The sequence below is a fragment of the Dipodomys ordii genome, unplaced genomic scaffold (genome assembly GCF_000151885.1).
Source record: "Dipodomys ordii isolate 6190 unplaced genomic scaffold, Dord_2.0 Scaffold38, whole genome shotgun sequence".
NCBI classification, from domain to species: Eukaryota; Metazoa; Chordata; class Mammalia; order Rodentia; family Heteromyidae; genus Dipodomys; species Dipodomys ordii.
The window spans coordinates 11389911-11410668 of record NW_012267254.1 but is presented as its reverse complement, the minus strand read 5'-3'; the positions used below and the strand labels follow the sequence as shown (position 1 = coordinate 11410668).

The 20758-nt window shown below is 36.6% G+C and overlaps 1 protein-coding gene across 3 annotated transcripts in view; it reads left to right on the top strand.

The window, feature by feature from the left end:
* Gria3 (glutamate receptor, ionotropic, AMPA 3) overlaps nucleotides 1-20758 on the top strand; it is a 286749-nt gene that overhangs the window by 172410 nt on the left and 93581 nt on the right. For all 3 annotated transcript variants that reach the window (XM_013018079.1, XM_013018080.1, XM_013018081.1), the window contains exon 6: nucleotides 19810-19971. In XM_013018079.1, coding sequence (XP_012873533.1) covers nucleotides 19810-19971 — 162 coding nt within the window. The remainder of the gene's footprint in view (nucleotides 1-19809; nucleotides 19972-20758) is intronic.

Sequence of the window (20758 nt, the reverse complement as noted above, 5' to 3'; positions counted from 1 at the left end):
TGTTTAAGCTGTGAAACTGTATTCTTAACTTACTTAAAAATAAGTTGATATGATTCCTCCCTTATTACTGTTAGATTAAATTTGGATTTAAAATGTGAAGTCTTTAATCGGGTTTGAAATGTAAAGCAAGGGACAAATTACATATAAAGCTAATTCTTTAAACAATTTACATAAGCATTTGTGCACATCAATACTAGATACACCCTTTCAGAAGAAGATCACTACCCAATCTTTACAAACTATACGCCAGAGTACATTTCACCATGGCATAATTAAATAACTCTGTCACAATGTATAGGCGCCTTTCTCCTTACATAAGACACAATCTAAATCTTTACCTTCAAACTTCTCTTGCCTTTAAGATTTGTGACATCTCAGGAGTTAGTATTTCTTTAAGGTTATTTCATACCTATTCTTTATCTGAAAGAATAATTTATTTAAGAATTAACAAAATGGCTTATACATTTGTAATATCTGTTTGGCGAATGATCTGAATAATACTATCTCCATGGAATGAAAGAGAAATGTTAAATTATTACAATACTGAGAATCCATTAAAATATTATATAGCATGAGTTCTAATCCCAATTTGTTTCATTAGCACTAGGAACCAGGATCATTATAAAGCTCTAAAGTAAAAGAAGAGTAACAAAGATTATTGTAATTATATTCCTAGATTTCTTAAAGTATTTTGTTTTATTAATATTTTTAATGAGAAAGGAAATGTTATTTTAGATTCTTTCTTTGAAAGTATGTGTATTCAAAAGATGTCTTACATAAAACTGCTCTCAAACTTGGTACACATTTTCAATAAATTAATCAACGTGGAACACTTTAAGCCACATGAATCCACTGTTTTAGGAGGGAAAAAAAATCTTCATTCTTACTTCACATTTAAAAATGTTCAATTAGGGTTCTACACAACTGATAAGTAAAAGTATGTTTAACTGAATAAAGGTTAAATTAAGGCATGGTTGGCAGTTATAGCTATTACTAAGCACCTAAGACAGTTACTGGTAATGTGTCTTTTTTTTTTTTCGGGTGTGGGGCTTGAACTCTAGGCCTGGGTGCTGTCCCTCAGCTCTTCAGCTCAACGCTAGCACTCTATCGCTTGAGCCACAGCACCACTTCAAGCTTTTTCTGTTTATGTGGTGCTGAGGAATCTAACCCAGGGCCTCATGCATGTGAGGAAAGCACTCTACCACTAATCCACCTTCAATAAATATTCCACTCTCCTTCTTCCCTTCCTGCTTCCTCCTCTATCCCTTTCCTCTTTTGCCTCTATCTTTATGTCCTAGAAAGTAGTATATAGTACAGTGTTTAAATTGTGGGCTTTATCCATCACTAACAGTACATGGGATGACTTTAGGTAGTCCTGTCACAAACTTTTATTTTAATAGAAATGTACAATGCTTGATAAGAAATGTACTCATTATCTTGCCTACATTATTGTAACCCCTCTATACGGTATTTTCACAATATAAATAAATAAAATATATTTCTTTACTAGGCATTATATAAAAATAGTGCATCAAAATTTTACAGACATTATCTGATATGGAACTAGAGATTTAACAAATGTGAAATTATCATTTAATGTTTAAATAAATAATAGTATTTACGATAAAGAGATCTATCCAGATATGGGTTTGGTATATTTCTCCAAAAAGTGGTTCACATTGCACATGCTTCACTGAAGCTTGAGGAAGAACACTGAACTTGAGGTCACAAGGTTTTGGTTGCCATTTTACATTTGCTAATAACCAGCCATGATATCTTGAGTAAATCACTTCGTCTGTATGCACCCTATTTTCTTCTGTGGATGTAGAGGTAGCAATAGAAGGGGTTTCATTTGTGTGTTTAGTGATTCATTGAAAGCACATGCTAAGACATCATTAGAAGTACAAGACATTTTGGGAAGTGGTCCCTGTGAAAGACCGAAAAAGAGAAAAACATGAATATTCAGGGAAAGCTTCATACCACAGCAGACCTCTGATACCACTGAAGAAAGAGATGAAGACAGAAGTATGTTGGGAAGAACTTCAGACTATGCTATAGCTCTAAGAAAGCCTTGGCTAGCACTACATTGCAAGGACTGCACATAGATGAGACCTATACTGCTCCAATTAGCAAGCCATTGCATCACCACTTTGCTGTCATTGACTGCCAGCTGCCCAGGAAGCAAACACCTTCTATTTGAAAACCCAGGAAGATACTGAAGACCTTTGAAATTTGTCAGTTTCTTTCTGAAAGGGATATTTGAGCTGTGCACAAATGGTTTTTTCAGTTGACCTAAGATGATCTACAGAGACCTTTCTCATTCTAGAATTTCAAGCCAGACTTCTAATCTTCAAGTGGCTATCCTTCAGAAATGCTTTTCTCTCAGTTTTCAGACCTAGATCTGGCAGAAATGAAAGCCTGCAGAGTGAAAAACTACAAAAAACAATTTCTGCCAGGTGTGGTAGTACACACATGTAATTCCAGCATTTGGGAGGTGGAGGCAGAAGATTTAAGTTTGAAGACAGGCTGGGATACATAAAAAAAATTCAAGAACAGTTTCAGAGTCATTCAAAAAGCAAGGGTGGAAATATACCTCCAGTGGAAGTGTTCTCACCTAGCATATGCAAAAATGTAGAGGAGACAGACAGACAGACATAGGAGAGGCAGAAAGACAGAGAGAGGTGAGAATTGCTAGGACAAAGATGAAGTAAAGAATTAATCCAAACCACACAATTCAGAAGAGTGAATGATCTTGTATGGCTGTTACAAAATCAAGCACAATTTTTCCCTTCAAAAGAAAGTGGTGTTATATAACTGTAACCCCTCTGTACAGCACCTTTAGAATAACTATGAAAAATAAAATGTATAGTATCATGTCAGTCTGGAAAATGAAAACAAAAACTCATTTATCATGTTTTGAGCTGCTACCTCTTCTCTTTCTCTAGTGACCTTTCCATTTAAACTCAGCCATGTGTTTCCAGAAGTCCCTATACTTTATATCAAATTGCATTTGGGCATTAGATCTGGGAAATACTGCTTATGTTTGATAATAATTATGAAACTGACTGTCCCTTCTATGGTTTTCAGACTTTTAAGCAGATAAAAATACTCCCAAACACCTCCAGCAAAGGCATACACATACAGAGTAAACCAGAACTATTTAAAAGCTATTTGAGTGGTCAAAAAAGGAAGATGTTTCCTTTCAAGATGAGCCATCTGGCCTTGCAAGATGAGCCAGCTGGGTGAAAGCTGAGGATGTATATGTATTCAGGGGAACAAACTCTAAAACTGAGTCTTGGTGTTACAACACCATAAACCAACCACTTCTTTCTTTTACACATGTGCATTGAAGGACATTCACTCTGCCTAGCTAAGCTTCCTAAAATCACTTTCACCATAGCTTCAAGTGTCTCCTTTGATACTAAACCATCTACTTGGCAAAGAGTTCTATGTGTTTTTATATGAATCTTCCCTTAAAGCAAGAAAATGGATATCCCATGAATGCTTCAGCAAAGTCCTTTCTCAGGTCAGGATGTACATTTCAGATTGGAAAACAAACTGCAAACTTTTGTAACATTTTGAAATCCTTGAAAGAAACAAAAGATTCTACCAGGAACATGGGCCAGAAAGGTGATCTGGTCAGGCCAGGAGTGGATATCCCAATAGAGCAAGTAAGTCTCTTAAAATTCTGTAACAGTTGATGATGTGTTTTCTTCTTACAGGTTCTTCCATAATTGATTCTTGTTTTCTCTTCCAGGACTAAGAAAGTCTTGTTTCTCTACTCTAGTCCCAGAGGTAACCAGCCTGTATGCAACCTGCCATTTAAATGGCCTCTCTTTCTCTTACAACAAGAACAAGGTCTGAGATAAGGATCTTTACACTGTATTCCCAGGCATATTACATATCATTATTTAATTTGTTATATATTTCAATAATCCAGACTCATAAGCCAAGTTTAAGAATTGATGCAAAGGAATGATGACGGGTGGGGTAATGAAAGAAAAAAGCACTAGACTAGAAGCTAGTAGACAGGTTTGATTTCCAGGAATTCATTTAACTAGACTTATGGTCAACGAAATCCCTATAAACCTGCCTCTTAATTTATAAAATGGAGTCAGATAATATTTACCAAAAAGGTGCTATTTGGACATGAGATAATTTTAGGTCATACATGGTAAAAAGTTCTTTCAAATTGTATTAGTTTTTAAATTAATAGTAAATTGTAACTATCTAATCGACACTGATTTTTACATATAATATCCCTTACAATAAGGTTAAAGCAGATATTTAGGTCCAAAAATACCCATGTCAATGTACACAAAAGACATTAAGTAAATTATAGTTTGGATAACTCACCTTCATAGCAAAATAAACTATAAAGGGACCATGCTAATGACTAAAATTTGGGAAACAACCCCAACGTGTTTATTCCTTCTTAGAAGGCCACTTTGGGTAGGTTAGGACAGAGCAAGAGTATAGACATAGCAACTGTGAATGATAAGGAAAAAATGAGGGGAGAAAACCCCAGCAACGTTATCCTTGAGAATACAGTATCTTAAGGTGGACTGAAGCTTTAAAATCAGTACAGAGAGGAAAATGCCAAGAAGAGTGAAAGTACCTTTATCCTAGTTATAAACAGAGATAAAGATGTGATTAATCAATAAAAAGTCTATCAAGCAGTTGACAGAAAGCAAATTAGATCCATTTGAGGTGTGTGTGTGTGTGTGTTACTGAAAATTGAACTATTACCCTTAAGAAATGCTACCAGTCCTAGATCTGGGATGAGATGGTACAACAACAGATATCTGTTAACCCAAAAAATAAGAAATCTAAACAATTGAAGTTTCCAGAGGAGAACATGAGACATCGCAGAGCTCATTCAGTGCTGTACCAGTTAGCCAGTTAGTTTGGTCCCTAGATTAAGGACAGTTGTCCCCAAGTGGAAGTAAGGTAAGGTAATGTCAGCTGTCAGTAGTAGAGAGCAGCAGAAGCAGGCAATCAAGCAAGTCATTGTGCTTGGGAAGAAGAAGGAAGGAAAATAACTGTATCTTCACTTGGCCTGCTGTGCTAGCTATTTTCTTTAGACTTCCTGTTTACAATTGGTAGATTTCCTTGCTCTTCCCAATGTACTTACCAAATATCTCAGAATCAGAAGCCCAGCTCCACAGCAGTCACATGAGAACATATTCAAAAAGAAAAATCTAAAAAGCCAAAGTATCAGTTTGAGTGAGGTAATCATAGATAAAAAAGAGCTAGGACAACTTTGTGAAACTGAATTTGAGCCTCACCACCCTCCCTTTACCCCTCCCCTTCCTCCTCCTCCTTCTTCCATTCCCCTTCTTTCTCTCTTGTCTCTCTCTCTTTTCTTCTCCAGCCACCTCTTTCACGTGATTAGTATGCTAATGGAGGGATATTAGATGACATCAAATTTTTTACTAATAGAAGAGCATTACTCATAAAATAGAATCCAAAAAGCCCAAATTAAGCTTGACAAAGTGAACTCTGCAGTTTACCATATCTCAGAATGTACCTGAGAGAGAAAAGAGCCTGTTTCATTTAAAACAAAACCAGATTTGAATGAGATTGAGTCATGCTGTTTTGCTTGCCAATAACAACTACTCCCGTCTGCTCCCTTCCCCTTCCAGGTCTTCTTGTTCTTTTCTCTACTTTCCCTTTCTTTGTGCTCCCAATTGTAATGTTCTAAATAAAAAATGACATATGCAAATCCATGTGTTGTGATCAGTGACACCTTAGCAGATGGCATGTTAACACAGAGCTCATTAAACTGGAGGTCAGCTTTGCAGACGATGAGAGTGGGCTTAGAGGGAAAAGTTCCCACTGGTTCTGAGTCCCAGCGAGCCCAATCATGTCTCCTGTCTATATAATCTCTCTGGTGGCTCATGATTCAATTTCTTCTTCAAATTGGTATAATACCAAGAGAATGGGGAATGGGGATTGGTCTGGAGTCTAACTTCTTATTATACATTTAGAATGTATTAGCATAAAGCAGCCAACATTCAGATACCCATTCTCTCTTTCCCCATTAGAGTGAAACATTGTTTTCCATGTTACTCTCCATCTATCCTTCTCACTCACTTTTTTTTTTTGGGTCCGGTCATGGGGCTTGAACTCTGGGCCTGGGCGCTGTCCCTCAGCTCTTCAGCTCAAGGCTAGCACTCTACCACTTGAGCCACAGAGCCACTTCCAGCTTTTTTCTTTTTGCTTATGTGGTGCTGAGGAATCGAACCCAGGGCTTCATGCATGCAAAGCAAGCACTCTACCACTGAGCCACCTTCCCAGCCCCTTTCTTCTCACTCACTTTTACTCGCCCTTTCACTCCCTCCTTTCTATCTGAAATTAGTAAGAAACACCACCTCCAACCCAATGTCCTAGCCAAATTAATTGACAATTCTATTTTCTCTCCCAACCTAGATCATGCCCTCTAAAAACTAATTCATAAGCTACTTGTAAAGATGAACCAGTTTTCCGCCAAAATCTTCATCGACCAAAAAAAAATGACAAAAATTAGTTCGCTAAAATGAACACATTAAGACATATAGAAGGAGTCCAATCTTCTCATTATTACATTCAGCAGTTATATTACCAGGTTAAACTGCAGCAAAGGTTGATTCAAAATTATCTTACTTTTCTTTTCTTTGTATCATTTCAGACTGGTAAAAAACAATGAATTGTCCAGTCTGTACACACTTTGGCTAGTGCTGATCTAAAGTTCTTTACAGGAACTTTTTGTCTCTATAGCATTTGTACATGTGTGGTCAGAGAAGAGTGTGTAGAAAAGGTGACTTAAAAATAACACCCTAGGGGCTGGGAAGGTGGCTCAGTGGTAGAGCGCTTGCCTTGCATGCCTGAGGCCCTGGGTTCGATTCCTCAGCACCACATAAGCAAAAAGAAAAAGCTGGAAGTGGCACTGTGGCTCAAGTGGTAGAGCGCTAGCCTTGAGATGAAGAGCTGAGGGACAGTGCCCAGGCCCAGAGTTCAAGCCCCACGAATGGACCCAAAAATAATAATAATAACACCCTAGCCAGACACTGGTGGCTCAAACCTGTAATCCTAGTTAACTCAGAAAGCGAAAATCTGTGGAATGCAGTCCAAAGGCAGGAAAGTGGGTAAGACTTTTATCTCCAATTAACCACCAGAAAAGCAGAAAATGGAGCTGTGACTCAAAGTGGTAGAGAGCTAGCCTTGAGCAAAAGAGCTCAGGGACAATGTTCAGTCCCTGAGTTCAAGCCCCAGGACTAACTAAAAAAACCCACCCTAAATGATAAGAAAGGTCCAGTTACATGAAAATCAGGAAATGTTTATACATAGGAAACAGTGTATGAGCACGCTTTGTTCTCTGAATTATCAGAAAAAAATTACTAAAACAGAATAAAAGATAGGACAACTTAATTAAGGCTTTTTAGGCCATGATATACCTACTATCATGCAAACCTCTGACCAGTTTTAAAATTTGATGTGACATATGCTTTTTAAAAGATCAGTGTCCAAAACAAAGGAGGGGGTAACAATCCTCCACAAGAAATGTACTCATTATTGATGTAACTGTAACCTGTGTGTACAGCATCTTTACAAGAAAATAAAAACGTTTAAAAATTAAAAAAAATAAAATTCTGCTACCAAAATAAAGATCAGTGTCCAATGGAAGAATTTTGTGGTATATAAAGTGCAATTCAATAAAGCTGTTAATGAAAAAGACATAAGTGGCTATTTCCTCTACTAATAGCACTTGTTTATCGTCATTATTATTTGTTTATTCTTACAAATAACAGCTAATACACTGAAGTGCTATGAGGGTGGTGCACAAGTTTGGTGTGGCTCACCATTGCACTAACAGCTCACAGTATGTTTGTTGATTGCTTTAGAGAATAAAAGAGTGAGCAATACAAGCAGCCTGTAATCAAGTGCTAATTTGTATGGTATAATCTTTCACTCTGCACATTACATGCTCCCTGGAGGATGGACTTTATTTCCAGGAAAAGACTTGTGTCTTTCATTAGCAACATGATAACCTGAGTCGTCACAATTACTATGCATTTCTGTATAGAAGCATCACCCAGATAAACAATTCAAATAGCATAAAATAAACAGCTACCCTTGATCCAAATTGTGAGATAAATTGTCATCCTTGGCAACCTTCCAGTCCTCATTCTATTGTTTTAATCTCCTTTGGCAGGCCACCCTCCCCATTTCTTGCTCATGATCAACAACTCAGTGAAAGTCAACCACTTAATCTGGTCTTTTTTCCCCTCTACATACAAAATGCACACACAAATTAATGTTATATGAAAGACATATCTGCATAATATCTTGAAAATAAATGTTCAAAAATAGTACTAGAATATATTTATCTTCAGCTCTTAATTATCTACACTAGAAAGAAAATGGATTTCAGTATGTGTAAAGCAAAGGGCATGGAATATAATTATGTTTACTTGAATCTTTTGAAGATTGGGGGTTTTTTGGTATTCTCAAATCAAAAACTGTGTGTTTGGATGACAGTTGTTTCATCATGTGGAAAAAAAATGGCCTTGAAAACCTTACCAAGGGTAGCTAAAAATCCCTGCATGAACTGCTCAGGCACAAAGTTGTGGTCCATTGCATAAAGCTATGTTCAAATGTGGGCAAAAGTACACTGACTCAAACTGCTGTTAGGTGATTAAGAAGTGATATAATTGATGAAATATAACAGAACTTACAAATGCAAGTGAGTAGTTTCCCTCTGAATAGAATCACTTTGAGAAACTATACTATATTTCTTTACTCTTGTGCACAGCAGTAAATATTAGTATGAAGAAGGTGAGAGCTTCCACTCACCCTATGGATAGTACTATGTCTGCTTTCTCTCATACAATCTAATCTCTTTCTCCTGAACATAAACTTTAATGACATAACCACTGTGGTAATTAGCCAACAAAGCCATCAGCTTTAGCCAAACAGAATTGGTGAAATGTAAACACTAGAATTGGATGCAGTTAGATTTACCACATAAAAGTCATGGACTATATAATTATTAAAATCACTATGAAATATTAAAATGAATTTAACAGACATTCCATTTAGCAAAACAGGGAGTTTTTTCATCAATTACATTGTAGAGTATTCAAATGTGCTTACTCAGGGGGAAGAGGTGACACTGTTCAAAAAGGAATATACTCATACCTAACTTATATAACTATAACTGCTTTGTACATCACCTTTACAATATAAATAAATAATTGTTTTTATAAAAACATGTACTTACTGCACAGAAGTCATGAGAAGACAAAGGTCCATGTACAGTCCTCAGATTGTACAGGGCTTGCAGATTCTGATGGCTCATGTCTGTATTCCTACCTACTCAGGAGGCTGAGACCTGAGGATTCCAGTTCAAAGCCAGTCCAGGGGGGGAAAGTCTGTGAAACTCTTATCGCCAATTAATCACCAAAAACCAGAAGTGGTGCTATTGCTCAAAGTGGTAGAGTGCTAGCCTTGAGCAAAAGAGCTCAGGGACAGTACCCAGGCCCCAAATTAAAAGCCCCCTGTGCACATGGCTCAATCATTGAGGAAAAAATAAAATTTTAGTAAAGGACAGAGACAAATTTAATATATATGCCTCTTAGTTATTACTTTACTTATTTTAATTGTTAGTAAAGATGCTGAAAATAACCTTTGTACATTATTGGTGGGAATATAAATTAGTGCAGCCATTTTGTGAAATAACATGGCATTTTCCCCAAAAGTCCTAAAAGTAGAAGTGTCATAAGGCCCAGTATTTCTACTTCTGGATCTACAGATGCTCCTTTACTTACAATGGGATTATATCCCAACAAATCTCTCCTAAATAAACACAGAAAATCAAAAATGCATTTATATTAAACTGTGCATGGTGGTACAAGCCTGGTGCAATTGTACCTAGGTAAGAAATGGATACAAGAAGATTGATGATGATTTTATAGGCACAATATTTTTTAAAACTGAACTCTTAGTAAGTAGAATTGTAGTCACTATGTGTACATCACCTTTACAATTAAATAGGTGAAAAAAGAATTATAGTCACTAGAGGCTGAGAGGAAGGATTATGGAGTTGTTGATCAAAGCCTACAAAGTTTCAGATGGTGCTATTGAGCACTGGCAGGCACAATACTGATTAATCTGCTCCCCAGGTCTATGTAAAGAGCTTTCAGTAATTTTGATTTGTTATTGTCACTCACCTTCTAATGTTCTCTAAGAAATGGATTATTAAAGAATGAAATTGCAGTAGAAATGTTAAGATATAGGTAATGAAGTAGAGATACTTTCTAGATGAAGAGATGAGACAAAGATACCAAAGTTGAAAAATGGCATGGAAAAAATACATAATTAAGTGAAGTAAGCCAGACGCAAAAAAACACAGGTCCCATGGTTCCCTTTACTTGCAATAATTAGTATATGTCTAGGATAATCTTATCAGATGAACAGACTAGCTCAATAGCTATGTACATATGACCGTATAAGATGATGCTAAGCGAAATGAACTCCAAACATGGACACAAAGGTTTTTTTCTTTGTTGTTGTTTTTAATATACTACATGATTTTTGTTTCTTTTGTATGTTCTTCCCCCTATGGTATATCCTCTGTTGTCACTGTATTTGATTTTGGTTCCCTGGAATTGTATATATGTTTATTTGAATTAGGGAAGTAAAGGAGAACAACAGAATGGTGAGACAAAGGACAAGGGGGAAAGCAATGCAACAGCAATATACAATATATGTGGGAAGTGAGCTGTACAACTTGACAGAAGGGTGAGTGGAGGGAAAGTAGGAGAAAAATGAAGGAATGGGTAACATATATATATCCAATTTATGTGTGCAGTATTTTTTATATTTTTATTGTAAAAAATAGTGTACAGAGGGGTTACAGTTACATGAGTGAGGTAATGAGTACATTTCCTATTAAGCATTGTTACCTCCTCCTTTGTTTTTCCCTTACCATCCCTTCCGTCCCCATCTCCCCAACTCCCCCTTCCCCCCAAGTTGTGCAGTATTTTTTTTGGTTGGTCATGGGGCTTGAACTCTGGGCTTGGACGCTGTCCCTCAGCTCTTCAGCTCAAGACGAGCACTCTACCCTACCGCTTGAGCCACAGCACCACTTCTAGTTTTCTAGTGGTTTATTGGAGATAAGAGTCTCATGGACTTTCCTGCGTGGGCTGGCTTTGAACCACTATCCTCAGATCTCAGCCTCCTGAGTAGCTAGGATTATAGGTGTGAGCCACCGGTGCCTGGCTTTGTGCAGTATTTTTTTAAATAACTGTAACACTTATTTTACTAATACATTGATAAATTGTTCATTATGAAGAATAACATGGTTATTTTGGACAATAAGGTAATGGTGTCAATCAGATTTAAAGACTAATAAATATTAGGTCTGGCATAAAATTTAAAAATGGCATGGTTAAAGATAGCTACATATGAAGTGTGTTGAAGGCATAATGTAGACACAACCAGGACAGCAGAAAATGAGAGATCATGAAAGCCTGAATGGCCTTAGTTGGAGTACGTCTGACATGAGAAGGTCTCACAGGAATATTTAGAGCTGGTTAGATGAGTAAGTTATGCCCTACTCCTCAGGCAGAATGGATGAGGATGAAACATTGTAGACATGCTCACATAGTAAAGAGAGTTTAAGAGGCAGCTGCAGTGGTGGAGGCTGTGATAGCTATGGAGAATAATTTGAGAGCTGATAGACTCTATGTATACCTTTTTCCACCATCTCTTTTCTCCTTTACCTCTTAGGTTTGGTATTAGAAGCATAACTCTGCTTCATTAGATTTTTACAGAAATTTTGAGAAATCAAGGACTGAATTCTCCCACATAATAGTTGTGTATAGCCATCACCAACTGCTGGTGATCCTGGGAAATAAAGAAATGGGAAGCCAAGAAGGAAGAAATACAACAATTTAGTCTGACATTGTCGCCTGAAATAGCTTTCTCTATTATTTTACCTTTACTCTCTCCCTAATAGCTTTTGAGTAATAAAAATCTATGTGGACAACTTTACAAATACTTAGGGAAGCCAGACATTTAAAGTGCTGGAAAAAAGGTGTGGTAAATCTCCCTTGTACATTTTATAATGTGAAAGGAAAAATGTCCAGGGGCTAGGAAACTAACCATAGCCAGAGGTGCATATATAATAGTTGTGGCCACACTCTAACATTGTCCTAGGAGATATTCAGTCTGGACAGTCATTTCACTTACGGTAGTTTGGTAGAGTATAGAGAAACAAGGAATCAAAATTTCTGAACTTGAAGACCTTAGTTAGCAAACTTCAAATAATATTACCAAACAAAGAAAGAAGGAAGAGGAGGAAGAGGAGGAGGAAGAAGAGAGTATATTATCTATATGAAAATGTCATAATGAAATGCATTATTTTGAACAATTAATATATCTTAATAATTTTAATATACCTTAATAATTTGTTAGAAAAGAAAACATATTTTGTGGTGCTAAGACTAGAACTTAGGGCCATGTAGGTAGGGGCAAACACTCTCCTGTTGAGCTATATCTCCAGTCATTACATGGTAAAGCAATAGAGATAGAAGATACACTAACAGCCAGGTGGTTTTTTCCCCTCAGCATGCATCTCCTTTTTTCCACCATTTTTCTTCAACCTTATATATACTTTATCTGTGTGCCTATTTTATATGTTTGGTGGCCATGTATGTTATGCTAGGTTTTTGTCTAGAGGTTCTAGGTTTTTGTCTAGAGGTTTTAGACATATTTGGCATTTATACCCAAACTTGAAATAGGTATATTGTCAACTCAAAAAGACAAACCTGAAAGATGGGAGGTATGACATTGATTAAAATTCATTGTACTCATACCTGACTTCTGAAATTAAAACCACTTTGTACAACCATGTAAAGATAATAAAAATCTAATTGAAATAAATGAGTAAATATAAAAAGACAAATGTGGTAATAGTTACAAATAAGGAATTGTCTTAAATATAATGACATTGAACATTAATAAGAACCAGGAGCAAGACAAAACCTACTCTTAGACAAACCTTTGTCAAAGACCTTAGCCTCTTACATTTCCTTTGATCCTCTAGGTGTTCAGTGAACATTTCCACTGCATTATTGTCTTTATAGAGGCTTAAGTTGGGATTGACAGAAGGTAAAGCAGGATGAAGATCCATCCAATTCCTGCCCTTCATGGAAATAGTCAGCTAAGCCTGGCCTACCATACCACATTGTAGAAAGGAATTTGTTCTCAGCTCTGCTGCATCATTGTCTTTGCTGAACTTTATTTTTTAATTTTTATTATGAAAATACCGTACAGAGGGGTTACAATTACATGGGCAAGATTAATGAGTACATTTCTTATCAAGCATTGTTGCTTCCTCCTTTGTTTCCCCTTCCTATCTCTTCCCATACCCCCCCACACCCACATCCCCCACCCCCACCCCAACCCACGCCTCCACCTCCCACCAAAGTTGTAAAGTTCGTTTTCGACATAACGACTTGTACATCTCATTGTTACAATGAGTCCACCTGTATCCCTATTTTAATTTTTTTATTGTGAAAATACTGTACAGAGGGGTTACAGTTACATGAGCAAGGTAATGAGTACATTTCTTATCAAGCATTGTTGCCTCCCCTCCCACCTCCTCAGCACTACACACACACACACACACACACACACACACACACGGCTAAATTGTAAAGTTCATTTTTTGACATAGCATCTTGTACATTTCATTGTTGCAATGGGTCAATCTGTATCACTATTTAAATAATTTGTTTTTTCCTTTCCCCTCCCCAAATTATACCAACATCAAATATAGTGAAAATAAGGGTTATACCATGGGGGAGGGACATACAAAGCAACAAAAAAAATCACATGTTACCTTATAAATATATTAGAAACAATAGCAAGGAAGAAAAAACCACTTGTGTCCCTATCTTGGGGTTCATTTCATTTAACATCATCTTATCTGACCTTTTCTGCTTATCCCAGACATATACTAGTTATTGCAAATAAGGGAAACCAACCTTTTCAAATAATCAAGTCTCCCTCTCCTATGCATTCTATGTGCTTATCAATCATCAAATCTAGAAATATTTGTCCAAGATAAAATTATATTTTAAATGTATTAGAAAAAAATGTATTTTATATTAATTAAAAGGTATTTATAAAATACTAGAAGGGAAGTTCTTCATGTTATCATGTTTGTTAAAATTTTCCAAGTAATCATCTGTTGTTAGTATCTGTAAACTGTACATACATATGTCAAAATAGAAACTAGAAATGTGACAAAAGACAACATACTTTGGACCATGTTAGAAGGGAAAATAGCAAATTGGGAGTCAATTAGCCCATCAGACATCCCTTCTCTCTTAACTTCTTTATTTCTTCCAAAGCTCTTTTGAGTTTTTTATTTACTTTATGTTTCAGATATTGTGTGGTTCTCAGTCTCTCACTTTTACTCCATCTAAATGAATGTTTTCAGGCTTGCTAATTGTTTCTTGGTCACCTCTTTCCCATTAATGCCTTTGTTAAGCCTGTGGGAAAAATTAGGCCTATTTTCAATCCTCAGAGACTATAATTTCTCACAATATAAAGTGTCAATGGGAAATGGGAAACTGTACATGCAATACAAAATTGAATTTGAATAGAAAGTAGTCCAGGAGCCAGCTGACTCCTGCCTTCATTCAACACCTCTCTCCTAGTTTCCATCATTCTAGCACTAACCTTAAGCCTTTGTTTTCCGCTTGATTGACCAAAATGCTTGATGCTTATGTTTGTTGTACTAGTGTATCTGCAGAGCTTTTCAAGAGACTCAGTCAGTATTTTCAATTGAAACCTTTATCTGGCCAACTCTTAAAGGGAAATCTGATGCTGGACATGTGGCTCATGCCTGTAATTCTAGCTACTGAGAAAGCAGAGATCAGGAGAATTATGGTTTGAAGGCAGCACATGGGAAAAGTTAGTGAGATCTCATCTCTACCAATAAGCATGAGGTGGTGGTGAGTACCTGTCATTCAGGGGACAGGGGGTGGGGAGAGACATAAATAGGAGAATCACATTCCTGAACAGTTTGGGCAAAAATTCAAGACTTTATTTGAAAAATAAATTGTTAAAAGGGCTGGAAGCATGCTCAAGTAGTAGTAATTCTTTGTACCACAAAACCTCAGTGCCAGAAGAAAAAAAAAGGGGGGGGGGAATCTTGTAAGAGTTGTTAGACAAGTTAAATGCCTTAACGTACTGAGATAATAATGTCCATCGATGTATTCCCCCAGCCAGAAACTATATCCTAACACTTAATTTCTATAACTGTCATCTTTTATTTTCTGCCCTTTTCATCCAGGTTTTTAAAGATCACTTCTATTGGGTTAATGCCTGTAAATAGCCTTTTAGAGGCCCTCATCAATATTTCTCCTCAAGGTCTGTGTATAGCCAATCAAGAAGTGAATTCTGTAAAGAATTATAAACAAGCTGGGTGAGTGTGGCACACCTCTGTAATCTTACTCAGGAGGCTGCCATATGAGGATAGTGGTTCCAAGCCAGCTGGAGCAGGAAAGTTCATAAGACTCTTATCTCCAAATTAACCACCAGAAAACTGGAAGTCACACTGTGGCTCAAAGTGGTAAAGCACTAGCCTTGAGCAAAAGAGTTCAGGGACAGTACCCAGGCCCTGAGTTGAAGTCCCATGACTGACAAAAACAAAAACAAAAAGAATCATAGACAAGTGAAATGTCTTAATCACATGGGTGGATATAAATACTCATTAGCCAGAAATCTTCTCATTAAATCAGAATATTTCTCATAAGTTCCAATATCCTACTTGCATTTTATTTCTCTTTTTATATATTATGTGAGTTGTATGGTCTCTGTTCTATTTTATTGTTTTTATATTGGTATCAAAGATACAAAGCCTCAGTATTAATACCATATGGATTGTGTCCAGCCCAATGACTAAAGTCTAACAAATTATGGAAACAAATAGTATCTTAAATTTTGGATAGCAGATACGGAGGACAGGAGTCCAGCATTTCCTGCTTTTTTAGTTTCTATCCTCTCTTGTATACTTCATTCCTTCTACTCTCTGCCATTCATTATTTCCTACCTATTGTGTAGCTACTGGTTAGCATTGTTACATTAGTGATTTCACTGATGAGGTGGATGGTCTTGGGCTTCAACAAACAACTTTGCCAGCTATGGTTGTACATTACAATAGATTCTAAGAAGTTAAAAGAGAAATAATGATAAACATATTTTTCAAAATTGGAATCTATGTAGGAATATGAGCAGGAGCCAGCAACATCATTCTCCTTAGCGACCTCTTCTCTGATGACCTCCACCTTCTTATTCTCCCTTTCTGCTGACCATATGTTTAGTGGTCATTTATTGAATGTTAGTTTCTTTGGGGGTCTTCTGAGAGACTTAGAATTAAGTTGACCACCTTGAGTACTTTGGTTCACCAAGTCTTAAGGAGGAACTATGAGTTATGCTTCCAACACTGAAACTTTTGCCAAACTTTTCTCCTTACTTCTGTCTTCTACCACTTCATAGGGCTTAGGGAAAATATGCTGTGGATTATCTCTGAGCACTGGGGGTTGCTATACCTAAATGTTGAGCACTAGAATGATATTCAGGTTATGAAATCTGACAGAAATTTTGAACAAGCAAATTGTGCACCAATAGGTAGGAACAGAATTAGGATTAGAAGCCAATCAACTCTTGCCATTTAGCAATGGGAGCTCTTTTATGTACTTAAGCATCTGTTGTCTCATTTGTTTTTCCACCTACTTCTGCTCTCTTTACTTTGTACAATGGGATACACTAACATGCTTTCTTCAAGTGTTCCCTAATAAGACTTCAAGGCACTCAGTAGGAACTAGTGATATTGAGATCTTTTCAGTAAGAAGAAAGGGTTGCAGTGATCTTCCATAGGCTGATTTGCATAATGCGCAATCATCAGGAACATCGTGCTAATTTTAGCTTAATGTGTACCAGAACTCATTCCTGGCTATATTTGTCATAAAACCTGGATTGACTGAGAAACGTGTAGGTCCTCTGTGCTATGGTTGAAATATTGTTACAGAATGAGTACACAGTAGGGCTATAAAAGCGTTTTCAAATTACAATATGCTCCCTGAAGAAAGAAGACTTCTAAGAGAGAAAGGTATGGGTGGATGTGACAAGGTGAAGATTCTTGGGAGTAAGTAGAAGAGCAAATCTGACTCTGGGCCTTAAGGCAGAAGTCAGACTTCTGGGGTCCTTTTTCCCTCCATTCACTTTAATCCTGCTTACTATTTTAGTATGCTATGGGTTTGGGGTAAACAGGATGCTTATCAGTGTGGGACACATTGCTTAGCTTTCTAGTGTACCTTTGGTCAGTTACACTTGGAAACAGAAAGGTTTAAAAGCACTTCTTCCCAAGGAAATGAATTCTGATTCTCCAGTCCAGGCTTTTATGATACAAGCTAAACTCTGATCACAATGGCAGGAAGATGGATAGTTGGTCAGTTTTCTCATGTGTTGTTTGTTACTGTCAAATATGGTTTGGCAGCATCTTAATTAAAGGTATTCACTTAAGTTTTGTCTTCCATTTTTATTTGTACTTCTGTTTAGGAAAGAAAGAGTTAAGGAACATGCTCGAGCTCTAATGATAGTAGCGACTAGACTTTGCACACGAGCTAGTCTCTGCTTCTTTTAGTTCAAAGAATAACAAATGGAAGCAAACACTGAGTCCTACTTTCTCTCATAAAGAAGGCATTTGGAAGAATATTATCATAATAATTTAGTATTAATTCATAAAACACTTTGTGGTTATCAGGAAGGAGGAGGTATTCTCAGTGAAACAAATCAAATGACTTGGCTTACTGTCCAATTTCCTTGGCCTCCTATTCCATATATGAAATGAAGATAAAAGGGGCTGTAAATAACAACTGAGAAATACGTTTCACAAAAGTATTTCCTAAGGTTGTCTTGTGACTCATGTTATAGAAATGTAAAATTAATGATTCAGGGACATTTCTGAATACTGGGTCTAAACTTGTATTGAGTTTGTGAATATTCATCAAGATATACATTGAAGGTTGGTTTAGTCTTCCATATGATTATTATACTTCAAGAAAATGTTTCTAGACTTCCAAAAAAAGAATAAATGATATGCATTTCAATAATTAATAGGGAATTCAAACCCCACTGAGTGGTACAATTAAGATTTGTACATTTGGGGCTGGGAAGGTGGCTCAGTGATAGATCGCTTGCTTTGCATGCATGAGGCCCTGGGTTCGATTCCCAGCACCACATAAGCAAAAAGGAAAAAAGCCGGAAGTGGCACTGTGGCTCAAGTGGTAGAGCGCTAGCCTTGAGCTGAAGAGCTGAGGGACAGCGCCCAGGCCCAGAGTTCAGGCCCCATGACCGGACCCAAAAAAAAAAACAGAAAATAAAGATTTGTACATTTTATTGGATGTAAATTTTAACCTGTAAATCAAGAGAAAGAAAAAATAACTATACACAAACATTGAACTTTAGTTAGCAACTACATGCTGAATTCATAATGGGTAAAGTGTAATATCTACAACTTATTTTGAAGTGCATCCTAAAAATGAAACAGATTAACGGACAATTAGGAATAAATTAACATTTAACTATGAAGAGTGACTATATGGGTGCTTACTGTACTCTTCTTTCGAGGCTTTTATATATTTAAATATTCTCACTAAGCTTCTATGTATTTAAATATTCTCACTTTAAAATGTTGAGGGTATCTAACAAAGAAGAACTCTCCTTACTTCCTTATGAATAGAAAGCTAGCCGGAGTGCATTAAGGAGTCTAACATATTAACAGCAATAAGCAGAAGATAAGAATCCAATAGAAGTAGTACCAATTCTTGGGTGTGGTAACTAAGACATTAATATCCAATGGAACTGGTGGCGCCCAGAAGGAAATGTCTTAGTTATGAATCCTGAAGCGACTATTTCAGGAGATGATAACCAATGGTAGTAAAAGCAAGGTAAAAAGCAAATGGTAGGGGCTGGGAAGGTGGCTCAGTGGTAGAGCGCTTGCCTTGCAATGCATGAGGCCCTGGGTTCGATTCCTCAGCACCACATAAGCAAAAAAAAAAAGAAAAAAGCCGGAAGTGGCGCTGTGGCTCAAGTGGTAGAGCGCTAGCCTTGAGCTGAAGAGCTGAGGGACAGTGCCCAGGCCCAGAGTTCAGGCCCCACGACCGGACCCAAAAAAAAAAAAGCAACTGGTAGATGCTATGCAGATGTCAAGACTCATTGGTGGACACACATTAGACATATATTAGGGTTTTTTAATACAACCAAGCTATCACTTTCACTCACCGGTATTGCTGTGAATTACAAAATGTCTAAAGTACTCATCACTAGACTCTGAAGCAATCTGTTGTCTTTGGCATGTTAAGCTAAAGAAAAGATTTTTATAGATCTCATTAGGATCAAACTTGTTCAACATTTTCCAATTACATAAAGTATTATATTTTTACTCAGTGAAAAAAGACTGAAAATACAGGTAAATGAAACAAAATATTTGCTTGAAGTTGGCACCTATGTTTGTCTCTGTAGCAGCTACAATAAATAAAAGATGGTAAAATGGAAGGCTGCATATTTTATGTTACCTATAGCTTCAGACATGGTACTCTAAGAACCAGTTTCATATCCAACAGCTTCTTTATTGCAAGTAAGTAATTCTAAGGAAGGAAATTTCCATTTCATCTTTAGTACTCAAATAGATACAGTAAGTAGGAACACATGGTCTCCTACAATCATGATTCCCTTTCATTATCTTTTCAGGGTTTTACTGACATTTTGCTGGAAAGAGTCATGCATGGCGGAGCCAATATTACAGGTTTCCAGATTGTCAACAATGAAAACCCTATGGTCCAGCAGTTCATACAACGTTGGGTGAGGTTAGATGAAAGAGAATTTCCTGAAGCCAAGAATGCACCACTAAAGGTAATGGTCCGCAGCATATAGAAACCTAAGGCCAGCTTTTCAAAGTATTTACATATGGCCCTTATGTACTTAGGGTCATCTTTTGATCAATTGGTCTTTATGCAGAAGTGATTTGGGGAGCTGAAAAGAAAAAAAAACTGCAGTTGATACTCTTGATTTTGAAAACTAAGCTCCGAACCAAAGAAGCTATAGAGAATGTAATATTTTAAAATTCAGTATTTTGGAGTAAGTTACTTTAATTTTTAATGAATTTCATTTGTAATATGCTCACAATAATTTACAACTCTACAAGAACCTGAGTCAGTCAAACGATGAAAGCAGTGGGAATAAGTAAGGAAGATTGATAGTCTGAAACAGAAAATTAGATTTTACATTATTTATGTGATTGCTTTGTGTTAATAAGATCCATGAATCTCAAAACACCCAAGTGAATTAGGTGTGTTTCATATGTATGTATGTGTATATGTGAATATTATGCAATAGAAATATTTTCCTGCTTTTAAAATTATCTTTAAAATTAATTAGATTACCTAAGTTGCTCACTTTCACAAAATCAAGATAAGAATATTAAAAGCAGAAAATTCATGCTCAGAATACATATTTTTCATATGTGTTCCCCTATGGCTAGAAATCCTATTATTTAAAACTCAGGAATTAAAACAGATAAATTAGGGGAAAATTATTCATGTTACACAAACGATCCTTCAAATGTATTTTTAAAATAACTCATTCCCTCAGTGCAGTGATTTGAGTACAAAATTGACTATATATTCTTCTTTCCTGTTAC